Source organism: Augochlora pura, chromosome 7 (genome assembly GCF_028453695.1).
Source record: "Augochlora pura isolate Apur16 chromosome 7, APUR_v2.2.1, whole genome shotgun sequence".
Taxonomy (NCBI): Eukaryota; Metazoa; Arthropoda; class Insecta; order Hymenoptera; family Halictidae; genus Augochlora; species Augochlora pura.
Window position 1 is genome coordinate 4,504,123 of NC_135778.1, and position 20,460 is coordinate 4,524,582.

A 20,460-nucleotide genomic window follows, 5' to 3' on the forward strand; every position below is an offset into this window, starting at 1 on the left:
CATAAAGTCTCCGCGGAATCGAGGTGTGCCGAATTGCAGTTTGAGATAAGTTGCCCGTGGGGATAATCCACGGACTCAGCAGGTGTCTCGATTCGCCAGGGTTTCACTCCATCTTCCGTTGACAGACAAAATCCCCTAACGCCGTGCAGCAACGGCCGTCGCGATCTATCCTATTGACCGTCTGTCCAATTAGGACAGCGAAAACTTAATTAACCGTTCGGATGGACTCGATGAAAACTGGATGGCCCCGCGGACGCCCTCCTCCTCCACCTCCTCCTCCCTCCCTCCGCGCCCCGTGAAAACTCGATAATTAATACAAATCCAGGTGCGCGCGGCGTGCCCGGTAAAAACAATTAGCCGCTAACAATGATTGATAAACAATTGATCTTTATAGCGGCCGGTTTTGTCTGGTGCACAACTACCTTATATACGGCTCGATTATTCATTTATCGGCGATTGATCGTTCGACGGCGTGCCGTGAACGTACGTTAGCTGATTATTACAGGTTTTCGTTGTATTGGGAGCACCGTCGTCGAAAATAACTGCTAATTTTACGGCAATTATTTTTATATAAAAATCTTGTATAGGCATTTGGCGTTGATAGGTGATAGCGATACTTATGACGCGTAATAGCTAAGTTATTGGTTAAAAATGTTTATGGGACTAGATTATTAAAGCAAAAGGACAGCAGTAAAATATTTGTGTGCAGAAGAAAAAATTCAGTATGAATTGTAAAGATATAACGTTTGCAAATAACGAAGTTAATAACTAAATACTTAATTAATTAATAGTGCATATTTTGTCGATGGTTGATGGATTAAAGACTTAATCCTAAGGAATTTGTAATTAAGGTGAACGACAATTTTTAAATAACCAAAATTTATGCGCGCGAAGATCGACGATCCGTGAATTACTTTATACAAATGTTATTTGTAATTTTTGTGTAGTCTGGGAAAATTGGAAAGGACGTAATAATTGTAGAAATAGGAGAGAAATAAAAGCGATTAGTAGATGCAGATTTTTATTTCATCAGAGTAGAATGTCAATCAGTTTTGATGTGATCCAGAAAGAAACATATCACGAAGAGATTTAATAATTATTGTTGATAGGAGTCGGCTGTCGCCGGAAGTGTTCGACGTCCACGGATTCAGCTAAATTTCTTTTTGCAGAGAAGAACAGTTCGCAGGGAAGTTGGATCAACTGCGAAGCAAATATTTAATGTAATTAAAATCACTGCAGCATTATCCGTTACTCTTAATAATATGATTTATTGTACCGATTTCGAAGAATTTTTGAAATCGGAGCAGATAGCGAGCCAAAATGGCGAGCAAACAGTCACGCGGACCAAAATGGCGGACTAGGTGGGAAATTTATGGCGTGGCAACTTCGCCTAGTGCGAACATTAAGCGCGGCGTTACTCACTTGGCTGTTAGCGTTTCCTTGAAGCAATAATCTCAACTTCTGTAGCTCGCAGTCAACAAGGACATTGTCTAATTGATGCGGATTCTTGCCGGCGGAGTTCACGAGCTCCTCCAGCATGGATCTTTTGCCGTTCGTCCAACCGTGGCTGTATTGGAACGTCTGGCAAATGACGGCCGCCGTCATCATTGACAGAATGAAGCAAACGAGTACGTGTCTGGTAGCCATCTAAAAAAGATCCCCAAAAGGTACTATTTTATTATAAATTTTTAGGTACTTAATTATAAATTTTCTATATTATATATTTATATATATATATATATATATGTATACTAATCCATATTTCCTCATTATTTCATTAGCTAACAAGAACGTTTACGGTAAATCCGGTTCGCTTTTCAGTTAAAAACTGTACGAATTCATTGAATAATTAATTATTATCGAATTAGAAGCGTCCTGAATTTTTAACCAACAAATCAAAGTCCTCGATTTAATCGGCTAATTGACTTAACCGTTTATTTATTGTGTCATTTAACTCGGCACCCTAATCGAATCAAAGCCTAATCCAGTTCAATTATCGGTTCGTTTCGCTCGTTGATCAGATTCCGTATCGAGGCAATTTCGATGCGCTATTTTTTTACGAAAAAAAATAGATACAAGCAACAATGTATCTCGATGGTATAATTCGAATTTAGAACCGTGCCTCTGTTGTTCCAATTTTAAAGTATCGGTGTCATCAAACGCGTGGAGTAAAATTCTGTGTTACCCCAGTTTCTCGATGTCGGTGAATTATTTATCGGCTGGCATAATGTAACAGCCACGCCGATACACGTAAAATTCGTAACGCTCGCGCATCGCGTCGGATATTCTTCCGCTTTCAAACGTTCGCGTTCGATCCACGCGACGACGAAATCCGCCAAAAATTATGCCAGATTTGCTTCCAGTTACGGAAACGAGAAAACCGCGTTCATAGTATACCATTACATCATAAATCGACGCGAACGTGTACCGCGGATTCCGGACAGGAGCGGTTCTCGGTAGCTGATTTGCATTCGTATCTTTTTTCGTGCACGCTCTTTCCCCTGGAGCTGGCCAACGAACAAGAAAGAAAAAAGAAGTCGTTTGAGCAGACCATGCGCACTGAGTGTGAACGCAAAACAATGGATTGTTCGGGTGTCACGGTTGACTTGCCGGTTCAACGATCCGTTAGGAGCCGAGCAATTTAAGAGCCGAGCGGATTCCGAAATGCTTAACGCTTCCGTCACCTGTTTTAATCAGAAACACGGGCGAAATTGTCTTCCCTGTAACGGAGAAAAACGAAGAACAATGGAGGAGCCGGCGAAATATTAAAAATAATATTCTAGATTAAAAATAAAGAGTAAAGTTGTTCTTTAGAATTTGCATTTTTGTTTATATTTTCCTGTTCGTGTTACAGTATGTGAAACAATTATGTTAAATGCAGTCAGCGTTATTTTTTAAACTGTACATTTTTATACACGTCCTATAGCTATATTTCTAGCCTTTTATGACAATTAAAGTACTAAAATTTCAACAATATAATTTAACAACAGAGAAGCTTTTACGTAATTGCGATTTCTGTAAATCGATGCGTTATTCAGGTCGCCTCTTTTACAATATTTTATTATGTTAACTTAGGATTCTAAATTGTGTTTGCGCATCGTCGTATTTCAAATAATAATTTCAACGTTTCACGAGCGTTTCGCGCTACACGTCCGCGCCTGCATCGCAACGGAACGTTCGGCGTCTTGAGAAATCTCGTATAACAATTTCGAGGGGAAACATGATACCCGACGTGATGCAATGAAAGATTCAATGAAACTATGCGCCCTTACGCAATTTGCCACGGCAATTTTCACGTCGTTCGAATGAAATCGCCGATGGACCGTCGCAAAGTGAAATGCTCGATCGCGCGAAACGACGATCCGAATCCAATGATAATTTAATTACCAGCTGCGGCTGAATTTCCCACTTAGAGCTTCGTCTATCGACGGGTCCGGTTAAAAAACGACTCGCGTTCTTCGTAATTGTTACTAACCATAGATTGTTGCAGAAAAAATCCAAATCTTAATTTATTTATTACTGTCTAATAAAAATAGTTTTATCGTTCATTGAAAACGGCTACTTGTTACGCGAATAAGTTTGAATTATTTTGTACGATTAACAGAAGTAATTTTGACGGTTTGACAATTTTTTTGAAAATCGTAAAAGCCAAAATAATGTAATATTCGCTGCATCTCTCTTATTATCTTGCAATTCGACGCGATTGTCTAAAGTGCGACGATGAAACATGAACCGCGAATCATTCGCGCAACTGTTCGAGCGTACGCGCGAAGAAAACGACCGCGGATGAATTGATCTCCGTCCACAAAGTAGCGAAATTATTGTCGTCATCTCCGCTTTATCGCAAAGACGAGAACATTATCGTATTCGACGAAATATAAATCATTGTTAGCCGCTAACGACCCTCGCAGAGACGAACCCGCGGCGATAAAAAAAGGACGAGATCGAGTCCGAGTTCTTGCCCGGCCGTCGAATTCCTCGAAGTCACACTCGATTCCATCCATTTCACAAATTAACTCGCAGATCCCTCCAGATTAGCGGGCTCGTTAAGTGAAAAAGAGAAAAAAAAAGAAAAGAAAAGAGGAAGGAAAGACGAGCTCTGTTCCACGAATGTTAAAACGCATTTACTTAACATTCGCCGGCTGCGTTACGAGCGACCGCGTTAATTTCGTTTTCGTTCCACGGGGCGCGCGCGTATCCGCCGTCGAAGGAGCTCGGTGAACAGAAGAGGAAAAACGAGAAGCCGGAACATTTATCTGAGCCCGGCGCATTGACAACCGAGTACAGCTCGCGGCGGCCGCGTCACGTGAGGGGGTTTTTTTCGAAAAATTTTAGAGTACCCTCGTACGTTTCCACGTGCTAATTTTAAAGGAACCATTAACGCTACGCGCGTCCCCGGTCATTAAGATAAGAGTAAGTGCTACTAAGTGTCCCGCGGATAAGGGACGTGACCAGCATCTCTCTGTCCCATAGAGACGATCCGTTTCACGGGTGTCGTTCGAAACGCGCGCGAAACGTGTCCACCGTATTTGCATTGTTCGACCTTAGGGCAATAACGCCGATACGCGCAAAGACGCTCCCGCCGACGATTTTTCCGTCCCCACCCCACCTCCGTCCCCTCCACCACCGCCTCGTTGTGTTCGGCCAGGAATTTACGCGCGAGATTCATCGTGAATTCCTTGAGGACTCGCCGATGGTTTCACGCGCGCACACGGTGGCACCCTCGAACGTGCATGCACGCCGGATCTCTGATTTTCGAGGAACTGTCGGCACTCGGCCACCGTTTAACCCCCTTGGCGCTATAATCACGTGTCGGACTCGTGACAAAGATCTCATGCAAGATCTAGTAATTATGAATAATATTCATAGTCTCATATTTAAGTCTCCTTTAAATTGAAATTAAATTTGAATTATTCAAGTATATAAACGAAAGTAAATAAAGACAATTGAAGAAACGAAAATTGCTTGGTCCTGTTAGGGAAAATATTGGGGATGAATAAGAGCTAATCAACGCATAAGGCATCCTAGTGCGAGGGATTAACGATCAATTTTTACTGATTTTAAAGATCGGTGCTCCTACCTTGGCTGAAAAACTGAAGACAGGTTTCCAAAAGTTGAAAAATTGAGTTCTTGAAAAATCATGAGAATGACTTTTATACCTCTATAAAAATAACGAGACTGAATTTATTTATATCCGTCTATTTCATAAACAATGGAAGCTCATTGGAAACTTTTCTGGGAAATAAACTTTATAAAGTCAACGATTTTGGTACAATAATATGAAACGCGCTACTTTTACCGACGCAACAACTCACTTTAGAACAAAGGACCGTGCGAGTAATAATTGATTGTAACAACTAACTACAGTTGTAACAACTAACATAATATTCTTTAGGCATTCGCAATGCCTAAATTGTAATTACCCCCAACTTCTGAACAATTTGACTTCAACAACAAAATTTTCATTATCAAATTCAATTGAAAATTAAACTTAAATAAAATTTTCAATTTCAAACCAAATAAACCTAAAAATAATTCAACCAAAATTATTTCAATTAAATTTGAAATAAAATCACATTTCCAAGTTCCCTTATTCTTCGTTTATCAGACGTTCGCGCGCTAGTATAACCACGCAAATTGTCCCAGCATGCTTGGGAAATAAATTTTATTCGACGGATTAAAAAATCAATACGACAGATTGAATCTCATGCGAATAACTCACTACGCAATCAAAGAAATCAATCATCCGAAACAGCAATCCCCCCCTCCCGAACGGGGGAAGAAAAATAATCGCGAGCTCGATAAACTGTGATCTCGTGCCATTCCATCGGTGCAGCGGATACCGATCAAAAGTCGATTTTTTTTTTTTATTTTCGACGACTCGGGGATCCTTCATTCTGGTTCTGTTTTCTTTTTCTGTCTTTTGTATAAATTAAATCTATCCCTCATAGCCGTTAATATCGTTTCGCTATTCTTTACAATTTGCGCGTACAATGTGAAAAATATATTTGTAAAAATTACGTTCTGCGAGCAAATTGAACGAGATTTTGAAATATACTTTCACGTATTTTACGGCGCTTGATGAATTGTTAAAGCGTTGGAATCAGACCCCGGCAGAAATCTTTGGAAATAGAAATGATAATACGGCTATTGAACTGATGGATCATTTAGATTATAATACCGTTCGCATGTTGAACTTAATTTGATTACATATTGTTAGAATTATATAATTATGTAATATTCGACGTTGTGACAGTGAGAGCCAGAATTCAAGTATTACTTAAAATGAAATTATTGGTACAGCTAATAAAGTTTTCGATTTTTAGAACCGAATTAAGTTATTAAATCGGGAAATAACGTTATTGAGACAGGTAATAATCGCATTACAAAAGTCATTGTAAATTACATTTCAAACCATAAAATTTAATGAGCATACCGTATTCGCTAATAATTTGTTTATCGGATATTGCTTTCCCATCGATTATTTTGAATGTTAGTTATATTTTCTAGACATCTCATTAACTTGTAAATTGTTTGCAATCTTCCCCACCGTATTATCGTACAATTTATTTCGCGTTATAGCAATTATAAACTCCGGCTGTCCTATTTACTTTGCCCATTTTTCGGCAATAAATATTGGTCTGTCTACGTTTTATTTATGGCCATTAGCCGCTCCATTACCTGCACGCGGTTTGTTAGAATTATTTTCTTTACGAGCAACATGTTTTCTAATCACCTTAATCTTTGTATTTCGGTGTATTCCTTCGTTACGGTTGGAGAGGAAATTGTTTCCAAATAACGCTCATTAAATCTGAATAATTTAGAAGAATTACTGGATCACGCGAGACCACTATTAAAAAAGTATCGTCTTTTTTCGGCGTTATGCAGCTACGAACAGCATTGTTTGTATTGGAAGATTGAGTCGACGAATTCGAAAGGGAATTATTATATCGTACGGGAATATTTCTAAACGGAATATTTCTAAAATGTCGGAACAGTTGTAAAATGTTTTTTAACCGAAAACACCGTAATGTTAAAAAAAGGAAACATTATTTAGTATCATTACTGTTACCTTAATAATTCTTTGATAATGACGATAAGTCCGAGAACGTTCCGATGAGCTAGTTACCTCAAAATTGACTGACACCAGAAATCGTTGGAAGCAGCTTTATATAGGGAAACCATGTCTCACCCTTCATTCATATATCTCTTGTTAGAACCCCTTCTCTCGCGTAGTTCTATACCGCGTACCATGTTATCAAAAGTTTGGACTTGATAACGCATTTAATAGAATCGGTCATACCAAGGATACTAATTACTATTAGGAACCATTGTACCGAACCTACTGGAAACTAGATCAAATTACACGTTAATTTCTAATTGATACGTTAAAAGTTTCTACAAGGGTTGTTAATTCTAACGAACAATGGTCTGCCGTAGTTTATCCATTACATCTCATATTGAATAGACTACTACGTCATCGACCCTAAACCAACGATGCAGAAACTGATTCACGTGCTTGAACCCTTGTTTAACTAATAACAGCATATGTTATTAATGTTTTAAAACAGAACACTGCGCGAGGATAATTTCAGCATTGCACTTTCGTGATCTTTACATTGTCCTTCGTGTAATACAAAAAATTCTTTTTTATTTTACACTGATTTCCTCTTTCACGGTTGTTGGAATTATAAAAATATCACTAGAAGAAATATTTTTGATAAACTTCTTTATTTAAGCATATAATAACAATAGAAATAATACAAAGTTTGTGTAAATCGTATCCTGTCACGGATTATTTAATAATTACAGAATGTTGTTATAATTTATAATGTAATTTATGATACATAATTACTTACAATTCAGTAATTTTTCTTATTTTCTGATTTCTTCGTAGATAAAATAATTCATTTGATTAATGTCTAATTAATCTGGTATGATTTGCCTTCAGTCCAATTTTTGTAAATAATGACGACGATTTCAAAAAATTAGAAAGGCAAAAAGGAAGTAGTTTTACAATTCATAATTAAACAACATTTTCACATTATAGTTTTGTATTATCAGTCTTATGGTGTTTCCATAAATCGACAATTAAATATGATGTAAATTTTAAAAACTCTTTCCGTTCGTACACGAGGTGATTGTAAAGTCTAAATTTAATTTAAATATAATTTCAAACAATGCACAACAATAAATTGATTTAAACACAGTATTATTAAATTAGATTTAAAAAAAGACTTGTGCCCTTTCGTTTTTTGTTCATATAATGTTCTCACAATTGACAATGACAATGTTGACTTATAAAATAACAAGGATATAAATAAATACACAGTTTGTTGTTCAACAATAACGTTTATTTTTTGTTAATTATTGATAAAAGCTTCATGTATAAAACAGATCTTCTGTACATTTGTAATATCATTAAAGATACACTCAGTCTCCAAAATCTATTATGACATCCCTTTCAACAGAAAATTACATTCCTTAAATACGTCAGTGTCAAAAAATTGTTGAAAGGAAACATTAAATGTTACTTTTATAAAGAATACCAACTGAGAGTATGTTAACCTTTGACTGATCACAAATCATTGTGACAATTATGTACTACATTTGTTCCTAGATTCTTTATAAGAGCAACCGCAAAGTCAGGTAAACGTAAAATATATCACACAGTGATATTTTTTAGAGCATAATGTCGTAAGACATATAGTCCGTGTTGTCATCTCATTGTGTGCATATTCTATTAAACGTTCGTTCACTCGGTACTGTGAAAACATGTGTTTTATATGATGTATGCCATAATTGGTAACTGTACGACTGATCATTGCGTGAAAAGCCAGTGCTCTTACTTATAGAGAATATGTGTACTGTTCTCTACATCAGAATCTAATGCATAAATGTAATTCAATGACTTTAATATCACAACATTCTTGCCTAACAATTGAGATAATTTGAACGTATATTATTTAAAATAAACTAATATGGCTCTAGGAAGCAGTGTTTGGGACACTGCGTTTCGTCAAAGTCAAAATAAATACTAGATCTCGTCTAAAGTGAAGCGTAAATGTAGTTCTCAGGTAGAAAGTAAAAAGCTACACTCGTCAACAATATTGAGCAATAAATTTGAAAAAATCTCAAATACGTGCCTTTTCATATAAAAACCGATCACTAAAAACTTATTGAACGATTTATCTCTTCAACAAATGCAAAAGCGTTAGTTAGGTAAACGAAACTTTTTTAATCAATGCGAATGCATTTCATGTAATAAGAAATTTTAGTAACTAAAAGTAGTGAAATGTTTGCATAAAAAGAACTACAATATTACTTACTACAATTCAAAAAACTTCGTACTTTACGAACTTTTCGAATTTATAAAAAAATGTCAGTTTTTAGTACATGTGTTACAATATATACATTTTAGCAAATTTTGTCTTTTACTACTTCAAATTAAATAATCCATATCCCTGTATCATTAAGAAAATTGAAAACCTATTTACTTTACACAATTTGAACATATGTATCTTATGTAATGCTATTAATCAACAACTCAGTTTGTTAGTCTGTGCTTACGATGCAATTAATTACATCTTTGGATAATGTGATTAAGATCACGCTGTAAAAATCAGTTTATGAAATAAAACTGTTAATCACAATTTCTATGGTTTCACCCATATCAGCTTAATGTCATTCCTATCCCACGCAATGCATTTTCAATGCACATCTGTCTTAAAACTAGCCATTAAATTCATTAGCCTGTTACTAACACCGTCCAAAACAGTATATGGCACATGTATCTCACACGATGCTCATTCAAAAAACTTTCAATAGAATGTCTTCATGCATCACTCGGAAGAGAATCATCCAGTGCCAAATTAGCTGTAGAGTTCCTAGTGTTGCCAGAATTCGTTTGAACATATCGTTTTCGCAATATCTCTAGCAAGTCGTTACAAGGACTGTTCTCACGTTTGATATGAAAATTTCGTCCTCTTGGTGATCTGAAAAATAACATTGCACCATCTTAGAATTTGCAACGAGTATGTACAACAAACATGATAAACATAGTAATCACTTACTTAGCAACTGAAGTTAGTTGAACACCCTCAGCATTTTTAAAAACATCGATCATAGATGCTTGTGAATTTAATGGTGTTTTGTGTTCCTCAACTTTATGTTCTTGCAAACTTGCTCTCCTCGCGATATGAGGAGTTGTAGGTGGTGGTAATGGCGGTGGCGGTGGTGGTGGTGGTGGTTGTATCTGTGTAGCATTTTCGCTATCACCATTTGCTAGAGATGCGGTGGACGTGTCTGAAATAAGTTTTGACTCATAGACTCATTTTAATATATGCACTAAATAATAAGTGACAGAATAAAATATATATTTTCTACTTATACGAACATCTAGATTGCTTATTGCTTTTAACTATCGCCGCTATTTGTTCCCTAAGTTCTTGAAGTTCCTGCTCTAATGCTAGCAATCGAACTTCGGATCCAAAACTAAGTGGTTCCAATAAATCTGGCCTGATATTAGAGAACCTAATATAAAACATATATTTTTGAGTAAATGAATTATTAAATTACTAAAACCATATAAAATTCACATCTACAACTGTATAATTACCTTGCTTGTTCAAATCCATTTGTATTTTTAAAATCACTGCTGGTTTCTTCATTGATCATAGAACTTGTCATCGAATGTAAAGGTGTAACACTGACATATATTTTTGGTGGTGGTTTCAAAGGCAAAAACGAACCAATTCTACGGACAATGCTTCTTCTTTTTCCATAATATTTTGGTTCACACATCTAGAATGAAAAAGTAGAATCACTCTCTACCAATATGAAAATTTCAAACATTAAAGAAATTAATACCACAAGTACAGAAACAATAGATTTGTATATGTTAATAAAAAATGTAATTACGTAAAACTAACAAATCTATATTTGATTACATACTACGATATGTTATAGTGCCTCAGGACATTGTGTGGTTAGTAACACATGGTATTCATACATGTTACTTTGCATAGCAATGAAAATTCGATGCCTCACCTTTCAAATTATTTATTGTCTCGTGGAAAATCCAATTCCGCAGATCAGTTGTTGAAATGAAATTCTAACTGTATATCTTATAGAGTACATCAGGGTCGTCTGAAATTCGAAATTAAAATAGCTCCCTTACATTGACGCAAAGCCAACATCTGACGACAGGTTGTCGTCGTAATTCGGAAACTTCAATGGAAAGCGGCTTAAAGTATGAAACTTAAAATGTGTTTTTTCAAATTCGATGAAAAGAAACGTATTATATTCATGATTTTTCCTTCATATTAATTTTAATTATAATGTTTCCTATATTTACCAACAAAAATTATATATAAATGCACATTACGAAATTCAATTCTTTATATTATTATTATGTTTATACATTTTTGTATGAAAATTATAAGAAAGTATTCTTATTTTTGCTACGATTTGAAAATCTGTTTCCAGTAAAGCAAGTAGAGAAATGATAATGTTTTACAATATAAATACATACGCAACGTAAACAAACTTGAGATTTTTGGATGGAGGGAATATCAAAATTATTAACTCAAATTTCATAAAATAAAAATCTCAGCAAGTAATTAAAAAGAAAACTATTTATTCCTGATATTCATAAAATATCATTGAAATGAAAATTGTAGGAATACTTAACGAAAAAAAGTTATAGAATTACTTTTAAAAAATATGTAAGTGTTTTTAATTTTTTAGTTTCTTTGAAAACCAAAATGTAGTTTATAACAGAAACTTTATTTGCTTTTCTTAGTATCATATTCTATGTCTGTACCAAAAATTATTAACATATTACTTGCATCATATATGTTCATTCTTTTTATGTAACTTTATACCTTTTGTATGTTAAATAACAAATTAAATGACATATACATATATCTACACATGTTTATGTACGTATGTGCACATGTATGTATATTCGTACAATCTATGCAAAATAGCAGCTATATAGTTTAATGTACAATAAACTTTGTAATGTCCGTTTTGGCATTCATTATACAAACTTTTACATAATAGTTGTAGAACACAAACTTATTACAGACTTATTTATATAATATGTACATTTATAGCTGAACCCGCATATTACACTGCCTTAACCCAAATACACATAGTATCATTCTACATTGATGTACTTTTAAAACATAACAATTTCTTGTGCATGTTCTATGGCACATAATACAATTACAAATTTGCATTGTCAATTGTACAACTGGCTTATAGAAGACGTAGTAATATCTGTATACATTTCTTGCAACTGGAAAATACTAAAAGTGTAGATATTTGTAAGGAAACTAAATCGCTTTGATGTACTAAATATTACTTAATGTATTCAAGTTTTTATCACTATTAAGTTTGTTACATATCATAGGACTGTATATACATTACTGTTTATACAATTTTATGTACATATAAGGCATATATTAAGAGACAAAGTAAAAAGTATGTATTATATAGAATTGTTACAACAACATAAAAAAAAGGTATACTGACACACATTTTCAAAATTGACAAGTGTAATGTCGAATGAAATAAAATATTTTTTACAAAAAGAATATAGAAATATTTTAGGAAAAGTATATCAAGTATTACACTTATCAAATATAATGTTGGTAACAGTATACATTGAATACAATTCACTTTATCAAGAAAGCGTGACATGTGGTAAGTGAAATAAATAGTCCTGATACTGAAACAGAAAACAAAAACTGTCGACGACAAATGAAAAATGAATTGTGTAGAGTAAAGAATCATTTCCTAAAAATTATTTATATCTTTGTTTAGAATGAAAGAACCAGGTTGTATTGTATTAAAAGGCAAAATATTGCTTAATCACAGACATATTCATTTACTATCCATCATGGCACATGTTTAAAATTTAGAAAGACAAAATATGGAAGCAGAGCTAAACTCTTCTTTGAAGGTGAAAACAATATACTGTCGTTGTAGTGTAGTGTGCACAAGAAATATACTACATTTAAATGGTATATATAAAATGTACAACTGTTACAATCTTAACAGAATATTCTTTCACAACCTCGATAGGATAAATGTCTCACACAGGCAGTCTATTATAATTATCATACATTTTCTTACAACCTCGCTAGTTTTTGGAAATGAATAAATGAAATTGAATTCTTTTATAAGCACCAGTTTGACAGACCTAGCGTGACTCTGATATCGTCTGATCGTTTTGTATTCTTCCACTTTTCTTTTTATTAAATAGCTACTTTCCCCTAAAAGATTTTATGTATATAAAAACGTTAAAGCTCACTGCACACAGATTTGAGTTTTAGTGCAAAAATATCAAATGCTGTGTGATTAGGATTGCCAGGCTTGTAACATTTAAATATCTATTAATTTGTGTTCTTAATTTTTATAATTTATCTTGCAATTTGAAGCTTTCATTATAGTTCATCATCGATATGTTTACTTCCATGTACATAAGATGGAGTTTGCGTTTCTTGCTCAATTCGAATAGAGGATTCACTATTTTCTTCCTCGGATGTTCGTAGTTTATCTTTAAAATCTTTAGGTGGATGAGAAGACATAATTTTATTGTTATTCATGTTACGATTAACGGAATGCTCAGTATTTGGTATACTTTTCTGATTATCTTGAATACAAATGGTTTCATCTTCTACCTTTTGTAACACTGCTTCGCCTCCATCTTTCATTATCGTTTTTACATTTGGTGAACTTATTTGTGAACCTATTAATTGAAAATCATTGGTGTTTAGTGAAGTTTCTTCATACGTTTGTTTCTCAACGCTATTGTTATTAGTAACAGTCTCTGAAAACTCTAGGTTATTTGATTGTATATTTTTCAAAGATTTTAGAAGAGAGTTAACAAGCTCTTCTACCTCATCAATTTCATTTTGACTTTGTGAAGACACGTTCGAGATAACATTATTAATTGTTTCTGTGCTTGTATTATCTGCAACGTCCTTTGTAATATCAATATGTCCTTTATATTTCTTCATATGATCTTCAAGTTTTTTCACGTATTCTTCATAATTTTTAATGTGGTCAGATTTTTGTACTTGTTCTAATTTTGTTAATATAAAATATTGAAAATTTTTAAATTTTCCAACCTTAATATCATCATTTTTCTGAGGCATTTTAACAACTTCAGATTTCATTTCTGGTTTAAAACTTTCAATGCTATCTTTTATAAATTCTGCAATGTCCAGTGTTTCGAAACTTTTCAAATCTCTTTTCCAATTATTAATTACTACATCATAGAAAGAATTTTTATTGAATTTTACGAGCGTCTGTTCCATATATTTTTGTGCTCTGTTAGATAATATTTCTTGGTATTCTTTGTGCACTGCTTTGCTAAATTGATCTAATAGGGCTAGATGTTTGATACTTTCATCTTCGATGTCAAAACGGCTCAGTACCAATTTTCTGAAAAATTCATAGTTAATATCTTCGGCATTGCCGAGTTGCATCAACCTAATTAGTTGTTCACGATTTGGACTCTCGATTTTCATAGTTTTTAGCACTGTTGTTACAGTGTTCATATTTAATACCAAAAGATCCATTTTCGTTAATAAATATTGCTTCAATAATTTTATATTATTGGAATCCATTAACTGACCCATTGTTGTAATGGACGGATTTGGAGAGACTTCACTTAATTCTTTTAAAAACCATAAAACTTTACTTTTTAGAGACATATTTAATAATTTATCTATTTCTCCTCGTGACTTCAATATCCAATTACAGTAGCCTTCTAATATGAAACTTCTAATTTGTAGGCCTGTATTTTGCTTCGTATCCGCGTATATCTGGTTGACGAAGACTTCTTTCAATTGACGCCATTGTTGTTCTATTAAACTGCTATCTTCCGAAGTCTTCGTGACGTGAGTACATTTATTTGTCGATGCGATTCTTATTTCTCCACCAAGCAGATCTTTGACAATCACTGCATGCAAATTAGAAAAAACAACCATGTCCTCTTCATCTACTTCATGTTTCGTCTCGGTGGCCATTTCCACATTCGCCCCGCTGCTTCCAGATGTCTGTCATAAAAAAATATCTATCGATCTTTAGTTTCATTTTACAGTTGTATGAAGTGCAGAAATATATGATTACAAAAATGTGGACATGAATTGATAACTTACAATTATATTATTACACGTATGTTATTACATTACGGTTTAACAGAAGAAGGAATGAAGAACGAATTGAAAATGTAGTAGATGTAGTAAATATGAAAATCAACAATTTAATTTCTTAAAAAATATAAAAACTTAAATAACAGTTTGCATTACACAATATTGCAAGCGTTTAAATAATGTATATAATATTTTTGCTGTAAGTCATAAATATTAAATAAATAGTAACTTGTCATATGATAGTATGCAGACTTCTCACGACTGATTTACAAATGACACAATATTATCGATTAACAAAAGATTAAAAGATATATCAATATCGTTCCATGTAAATCTATATCCAAAGAAAAACATATTCAATGAAAATAATTGCTAAACACCAAGGAATACAGACCTGTGGTGTCATTTGCCGTGTTAGGAAGGATTTTAATGATCCTTTCAAACGTTCGAACATTGACAAATCAGTAGGTGCTTTTAATTGAACGTTTTCATTGGAGAAAAAATTTCCTATAAACAAATGTAGAAAAATTTAAATCAAACTACATTCATATCTTAGCTTTTAGATAAATATTTTGTTTCAGTTTATGTTATTTCTGTAAGAAATAATAATCTCTTACCAAGAGTAACTGTGAGATCACTGTTAGCGGCTGAAAAGGCTTTTAATAATTCCGAACCTTCAACACTGAATAAAAACACGACTGGGATAGTTACATCGTCCACTTCTTTTCCATCTCCTGACATTGCAAACATAGGTGAAGTTGCAGCACTGGAACCCTCAACATTGTCTAATACTATTCCAGCAATAGCACCTGCTTGTTGAATTCTTCTTGCCTGTAAGCAAAATATGCTATACTAACTGTATATGATTAATCTGGAACAATATTTGCAATGTACAGATAAGTACTCGTTATAAAATGTTTTAATATTTTCGAAAAAGCTTTCATATATAAGCTCTATATAGTAATCTGTAATTTTTTAATAATTACTAATCGAATGGTTGCTGTACAATTAAGAAATATTCACCTTCTCTATAAACATACAACTGCCACGATGCATCATTGCTATCTTGCCTGCGAGATTATCTGCATTGAGAAGATCAGTGCAGGCAGAAGTTGGATATGTAAAAATAACTTTGCCAGTAATTTTATTTAATCCCTGTAACTCTAATCCAAAATGTGCTGGCCCAGCAAACAATATCACTTTCTGCGGTGGATTTGTATTTGGTTTCATAAATGTAACTACTTGTGGTTTAGTTTCGGCTTGCTGAGACTGCATTTTACTTATTTCGACCATTTCTTGCATAAATAACAAACCTTCCTCAGAATCTTGTGGCGTTTTTGCCTGTAGAAAATAAATGTATGCATATTTTATACAAATTGAGGTATATAGTTGAAGCAATTTGCACATAAAAACTTTTGTACTACATTAGAAAAGGTGTGTAAGAGTTGAACTCGTCCATCTGCTAGGGTTAAAGTTGTTATTCCCATATCGCTTAACAATTTCATATGTTCCAAATTGTTAGCCTATAACGGAAAATAGTTTTTCTTTCATATAAAAAAATACTTAGATACGATCTCTTGTAATCTAAGCAATATTCATTACTTGAAATTGGGCAGCACTCAATTTCCTCTTTATTGTCCGTCTTGGACATACATCTTCAACCATATTTCTCAAAGGTAAACGTACTGAAGCAGGAAATAAATGTAGACTGTTAGGGCAAGTACGATCCATTTCGTCTACATGCACCATGTCGCGTTCAAAATCTTGCTTCATTTCGTGAAATGCGAAAATGTAAGGTATAAATATATAGTTTACTATAAAATTTAATTTTTAAATTATTTACATACTTACCGAAGAAACGTTAGTTCTTTTGGAAGCAAGTGTTAACGGTAATAAATGTCCTTCGGTTGTAAAAATGAATTCATCTAGATCTAAAACCAATTCGCTCGGTTCCGCGAATAATAAAAACAGGTATTTGAATGTCTCTGATAATACAAAACTATCCATTGTATCATCGTGTTTATTTGTTCTAACGTCTGAGACGGCTGCATAACCACATGGTACTCTAGCATAAGTTTGTAGGCTTCTTAGTACCTTACGTCCAACACCTAAATAATAATGATCACCCGTAGCACGATAAAGGAAGTAAGTTGATTCTAAAAACTCTGGTCTTAAAGGATGATGCCCCCAATGTATCTAGAATTATATAAATTTAGAAATACTTTTAATATAAAACACAAATTTTAACTAATTAAAAAAATGGTAGATACCTGAAAATCAGTAGTAAATGCTTCTGGTATAAAATTATGTCTTTGCATCACCTGATACAGCATTTCATGTGTTTCAACAGCAGGTTTAATATCACCTTTTAATACCTGTAAATATTAAACAATAGTTCACATACAAAACAAATGCAATAATACTTATGAAATAAACAATTTAAAATATATACATATTATCACAAACCTACCTGTAACCCAGGCCAAAAAGCTAATAACGCATCCATGAAATTTTTCGAATTTGTATTTGGTCTATGCATATGTACATCTAATAACATCGGTCCTTGACTTACATACTTCATTACAGCTTGATAATGCTTATTAAACCTTCCTAAATATTTTTCATCACCTGCATAACATTAATACTTAATTTAATTATTGCAATCTTCATTATAAAACTATAGATATAATAACGATTATATAATAATTACCTAATAGAATGTACGCTTTAAGACAATATTCATAGTAGGAGTCTATACCTGCTCCCACGCCAGAATCTCTCCGTACCCAGTCACCAGAATGTACATTTAATACACTACCCATTAAATCGGTGCCTCGATGACGCATTCTCCATAAGACATCCATCGCTTTTTGTGCTTTCTCCTACATCATACAATAATGTAAAATCAAATCCAATCAATTATTTTTATAGAAATGATTACCTCAAAAATCGATTCTCCTGTTAATCTCGACAATGCTGCCATTTCTAAAATCATACTACCTGCACAAGCTGTACACGTTTCTCTTGACATTTCTAAGGGTACCCCTTTCATACCATATTTTAAATTTATCTAGAGAAAACATACAATCAGAAATGTTTGCTATTTCTTAATTTCTCATATGTACTAATATAATATAATAGTTTAAAATATCATTACTCTGCCATATGGTATTCCTGTTGTTGTGTTAAATGCCGGTAGAAATCTGTACCCTAAATCTTTTGCTAAATTTAGAAGTTCACCTCGATACCATGGCATTATATCAGCTCGTTGTTGCAAATATTCTGCCAGTATATGACCGCTCAGAAGACCTCTGGTGAACAAATTATTTAAAAAGAAATGTTGATTACTCTGCATGAAAATAATATAGTACATTAAAATGTAGTGAACAGCATATTTTACCCAAGCATTCTAATATTGGTTTCAAATAGAGAAACAATAACATCTGTATCGAAGCTAACATCTCTGGCAACAAGTTTAACCGCATTCTCAAATTCTTCTAAATCTCCCAACACCTAATAAATAATTACAACTACGTTACCAAACACTGTATAAACTTCAGTCGCCTTGTATAAAATATAAAGAATACACTTACCACAAGTGTATCTAATGTGTCAACCAATGTAAGTGAAAAACTGCAAACAAATATTATATATTTATATAATTGTGCAATTTGTAAGACATAAGTTTTTCATTATTAATAATTTAACTATAAGAATATATATTTTAATAAAATTACAGAAAGTGATAATCCTATAGAGTGGTTTTGTTAGAAATAAAACTTTTCAAAATAATAAACAATATATTAAAAACCAGTTCTTACTTTCCCAACGTGGAATCTATATCACCCCTGTTTGGTTCTGATCCTCGATATCGTCCTTTACAACTCAATGGCATTAATTCGTCAGCAGGATATGCATTATCCTTTAATAAATAAATTTAATTCTTTAGCCATCATATAAACATATATTTCCATAATAAAATTATCAAGCCATTTCATGATTAAAATGAATGTAGTGAAAGCATCTGCGTTATACTTTAGTCATAACAATCCCCAAAAATACCCTTCTCCTGAAATAACTACCATTCAGTTTCGTTATTATGGCTTGCAATTTTACCTTTAAATCGATGCAATAAATTTATTATAAATCTAGGGAAAATATTACATAAACTTTACCATGTAAGCATTATATGCATGATAAAACATATCCCGGGATTCTTCCCTATAATTAAAATTATAAAATTAGTAAAAGCAATATATATATATATATAAATATATATGTGGATTAGATTATGAAATAACATATAAAACTATATAACGATACAAACTTCAATGTGTCACGTTCCTCTTTGCTCATATACTCCAATGGATCATCTTCGGATGTAGCTAGCAACGCTTGTATGCAACATCCAAACATAAGTAACCCCCAAATTAAAAAATCACAAGCCATTTTTTTATACTAAAAAATGTACTCCTCTTGATGTCAAGACCTTGTAATTGTAATAGCACACATTGTCTTTCATAAATGTTCCTGATTTATCTTATCAGAAGATCATTATAGCACAATAATCAAATGGTATACTTCATTATATGTTTCAAGTGCACGTATTCACAACACCTTTTCTTTTAGTTAATGTGCCTTATCTTGGTTTCTTCTGCAACATGTTCTACAGATACAAACACCATAAACTTATTGAAATATAATATATTTTGTAGAGTACCATAAATTGAAATAGGCGTTCACATCACTTAGTCCTTGTCATTGATTAAAAATAATTGTTAATACGTGTATAAAAAAAGAAAAATAGCCATTCAAATTAGGCACAGTCTATAGGTTATAAAAGTCTTTAATTATTTTTCACGAAATTCGGCGATGTGTCAAATTATGACTGACAATTGGTAGAAGAGGTGCATACGATTAAATACAATACGGCAAGAAATGAACCGGCAATAATAACAGGTGATTGCGTATTTTCATCAAGGCCAGATGATGTGGCTACTGTCAGTTTGCTGTTGTTCAAACGATTTTCCACCTCGGCTATGATATATACGTGTAGGAGACACCATATGTTTCGTAACACTTATGATACTTTTATTTTATATTACGTATCCCTTATTTAGATTTGCAGCGGTTGCGTTAAAAATTGCATTTGCAAAGAAAATCTAATGAAATGCAATACTCTATTCACGGTTATGATAGCAAACGTTTTCATCGAAAAGTTAACCTCTTAATAACAGCACAACCGAGTAGGAGAATCACGTGACTGATAGACAATGTATGGAAGTTTACC

At 33.3% G+C, this 20,460-nt stretch overlaps 3 protein-coding genes across 4 annotated transcripts; all 3 read right to left on the reverse strand.

Moving 5' to 3' along the window:
• Positions 1-1,024: 1,024 nt before the first annotated feature.
• Positions 1,025-7,130, reverse strand: Crz (corazonin). The gene is made up of 3 exons (XM_078186191.1): positions 7,073-7,130; positions 1,423-1,647; positions 1,025-1,200 (listed from the first exon to the last, which is right to left on the reverse strand). The coding sequence occupies exons 2-3, from the start codon at positions 1,645-1,647 to the stop codon at positions 1,090-1,092; spliced, it is 336 nt and encodes a 111-aa protein (XP_078042317.1). The 5' UTR covers positions 7,073-7,130; the 3' UTR covers positions 1,025-1,089.
• Positions 7,131-8,335: 1,205 nt separating this feature from the next.
• Positions 8,336-11,190, reverse strand: LOC144472317 (uncharacterized). The gene is made up of 5 exons (XM_078185283.1): positions 11,050-11,190; positions 10,619-10,803; positions 10,397-10,533; positions 10,074-10,305; positions 8,336-9,995 (listed from the first exon to the last, which is right to left on the reverse strand). The coding sequence occupies exons 2-5, from the start codon at positions 10,801-10,803 to the stop codon at positions 9,836-9,838; spliced, it is 714 nt and encodes a 237-aa protein (XP_078041409.1). The 5' UTR covers positions 11,050-11,190; the 3' UTR covers positions 8,336-9,835.
• Positions 11,191-11,768: 578 nt separating this feature from the next.
• Positions 11,769-20,424, reverse strand: Edem2 (ER degradation enhancer, mannosidase alpha-like 2). 2 transcript variants are annotated; one of them, XM_078185282.1, is made up of 18 exons: positions 19,891-20,424; positions 19,498-19,824; positions 19,346-19,391; positions 18,992-19,092; positions 18,764-18,803; positions 18,571-18,683; positions 18,328-18,481; positions 18,112-18,240; positions 17,881-18,052; positions 17,641-17,798; positions 17,441-17,545; positions 17,022-17,366; positions 16,773-16,937; positions 16,595-16,693; positions 16,194-16,511; positions 15,788-16,001; positions 15,565-15,677; positions 11,769-15,074 (listed from the first exon to the last, which is right to left on the reverse strand). In XM_078185282.1, the coding sequence occupies exons 2-18, from the start codon at positions 19,617-19,619 to the stop codon at positions 13,455-13,457; spliced, it is 4,014 nt and encodes a 1,337-aa protein (XP_078041408.1). In that variant the 5' UTR covers positions 19,620-19,824; positions 19,891-20,424; the 3' UTR covers positions 11,769-13,454. The 2 variants fall into 2 exon arrangements, with proteins under 2 accessions (XP_078041408.1, XP_078041407.1); XM_078185281.1 differs by having other exon boundaries at positions 19,498-19,836.
• Between the last annotated feature and the right edge of the window lie 36 nt (positions 20,425-20,460).

Coding starts and splice junctions, on each gene's coding strand:
- Crz (XM_078186191.1), bottom strand. CDS start 1,647: ATGGCTACCAGACACGTACTCGTTTGCTTCATTCTGTCAATGATGACG. Junction 1,201..1,422: donor AAGGAAACGCTAACAGCCAA/GTGAGTAACGCC, acceptor TTTGCTTCGCAG/TTGATCCAACTTCCCTGCGA.
- Edem2 (XM_078185282.1), bottom strand. CDS start 19,619: ATGGCTTGTGATTTTTTAATTTGGGGGTTACTTATGTTTGGATGTTGC. Junction 17,546..17,640: donor CTTTTTGGCCTGGGTTACAG/GTAGGTTTGTGA, acceptor TAATATTTACAG/GTATTAAAAGGTGATATTAA. Junction 16,002..16,193: donor GTTGTATGTTTATAGAGAAG/GTGAATATTTCT, acceptor TTTTGCTTACAG/GCAAGAAGAATTCAACAAGC.
- LOC144472317 (XM_078185283.1), bottom strand. CDS start 10,803: ATGTGTGAACCAAAATATTATGGAAAAAGAAGAAGCATTGTCCGTAGA. Junction 10,534..10,618: donor AATGGATTTGAACAAGCAAG/GTAATTATACAG, acceptor GTTTTATATTAG/GTTCTCTAATATCAGGCCAG. Junction 10,306..10,396: donor AAGCAATAAGCAATCTAGAT/GTTCGTATAAGT, acceptor AACTTATTTCAG/ACACGTCCACCGCATCTCTA.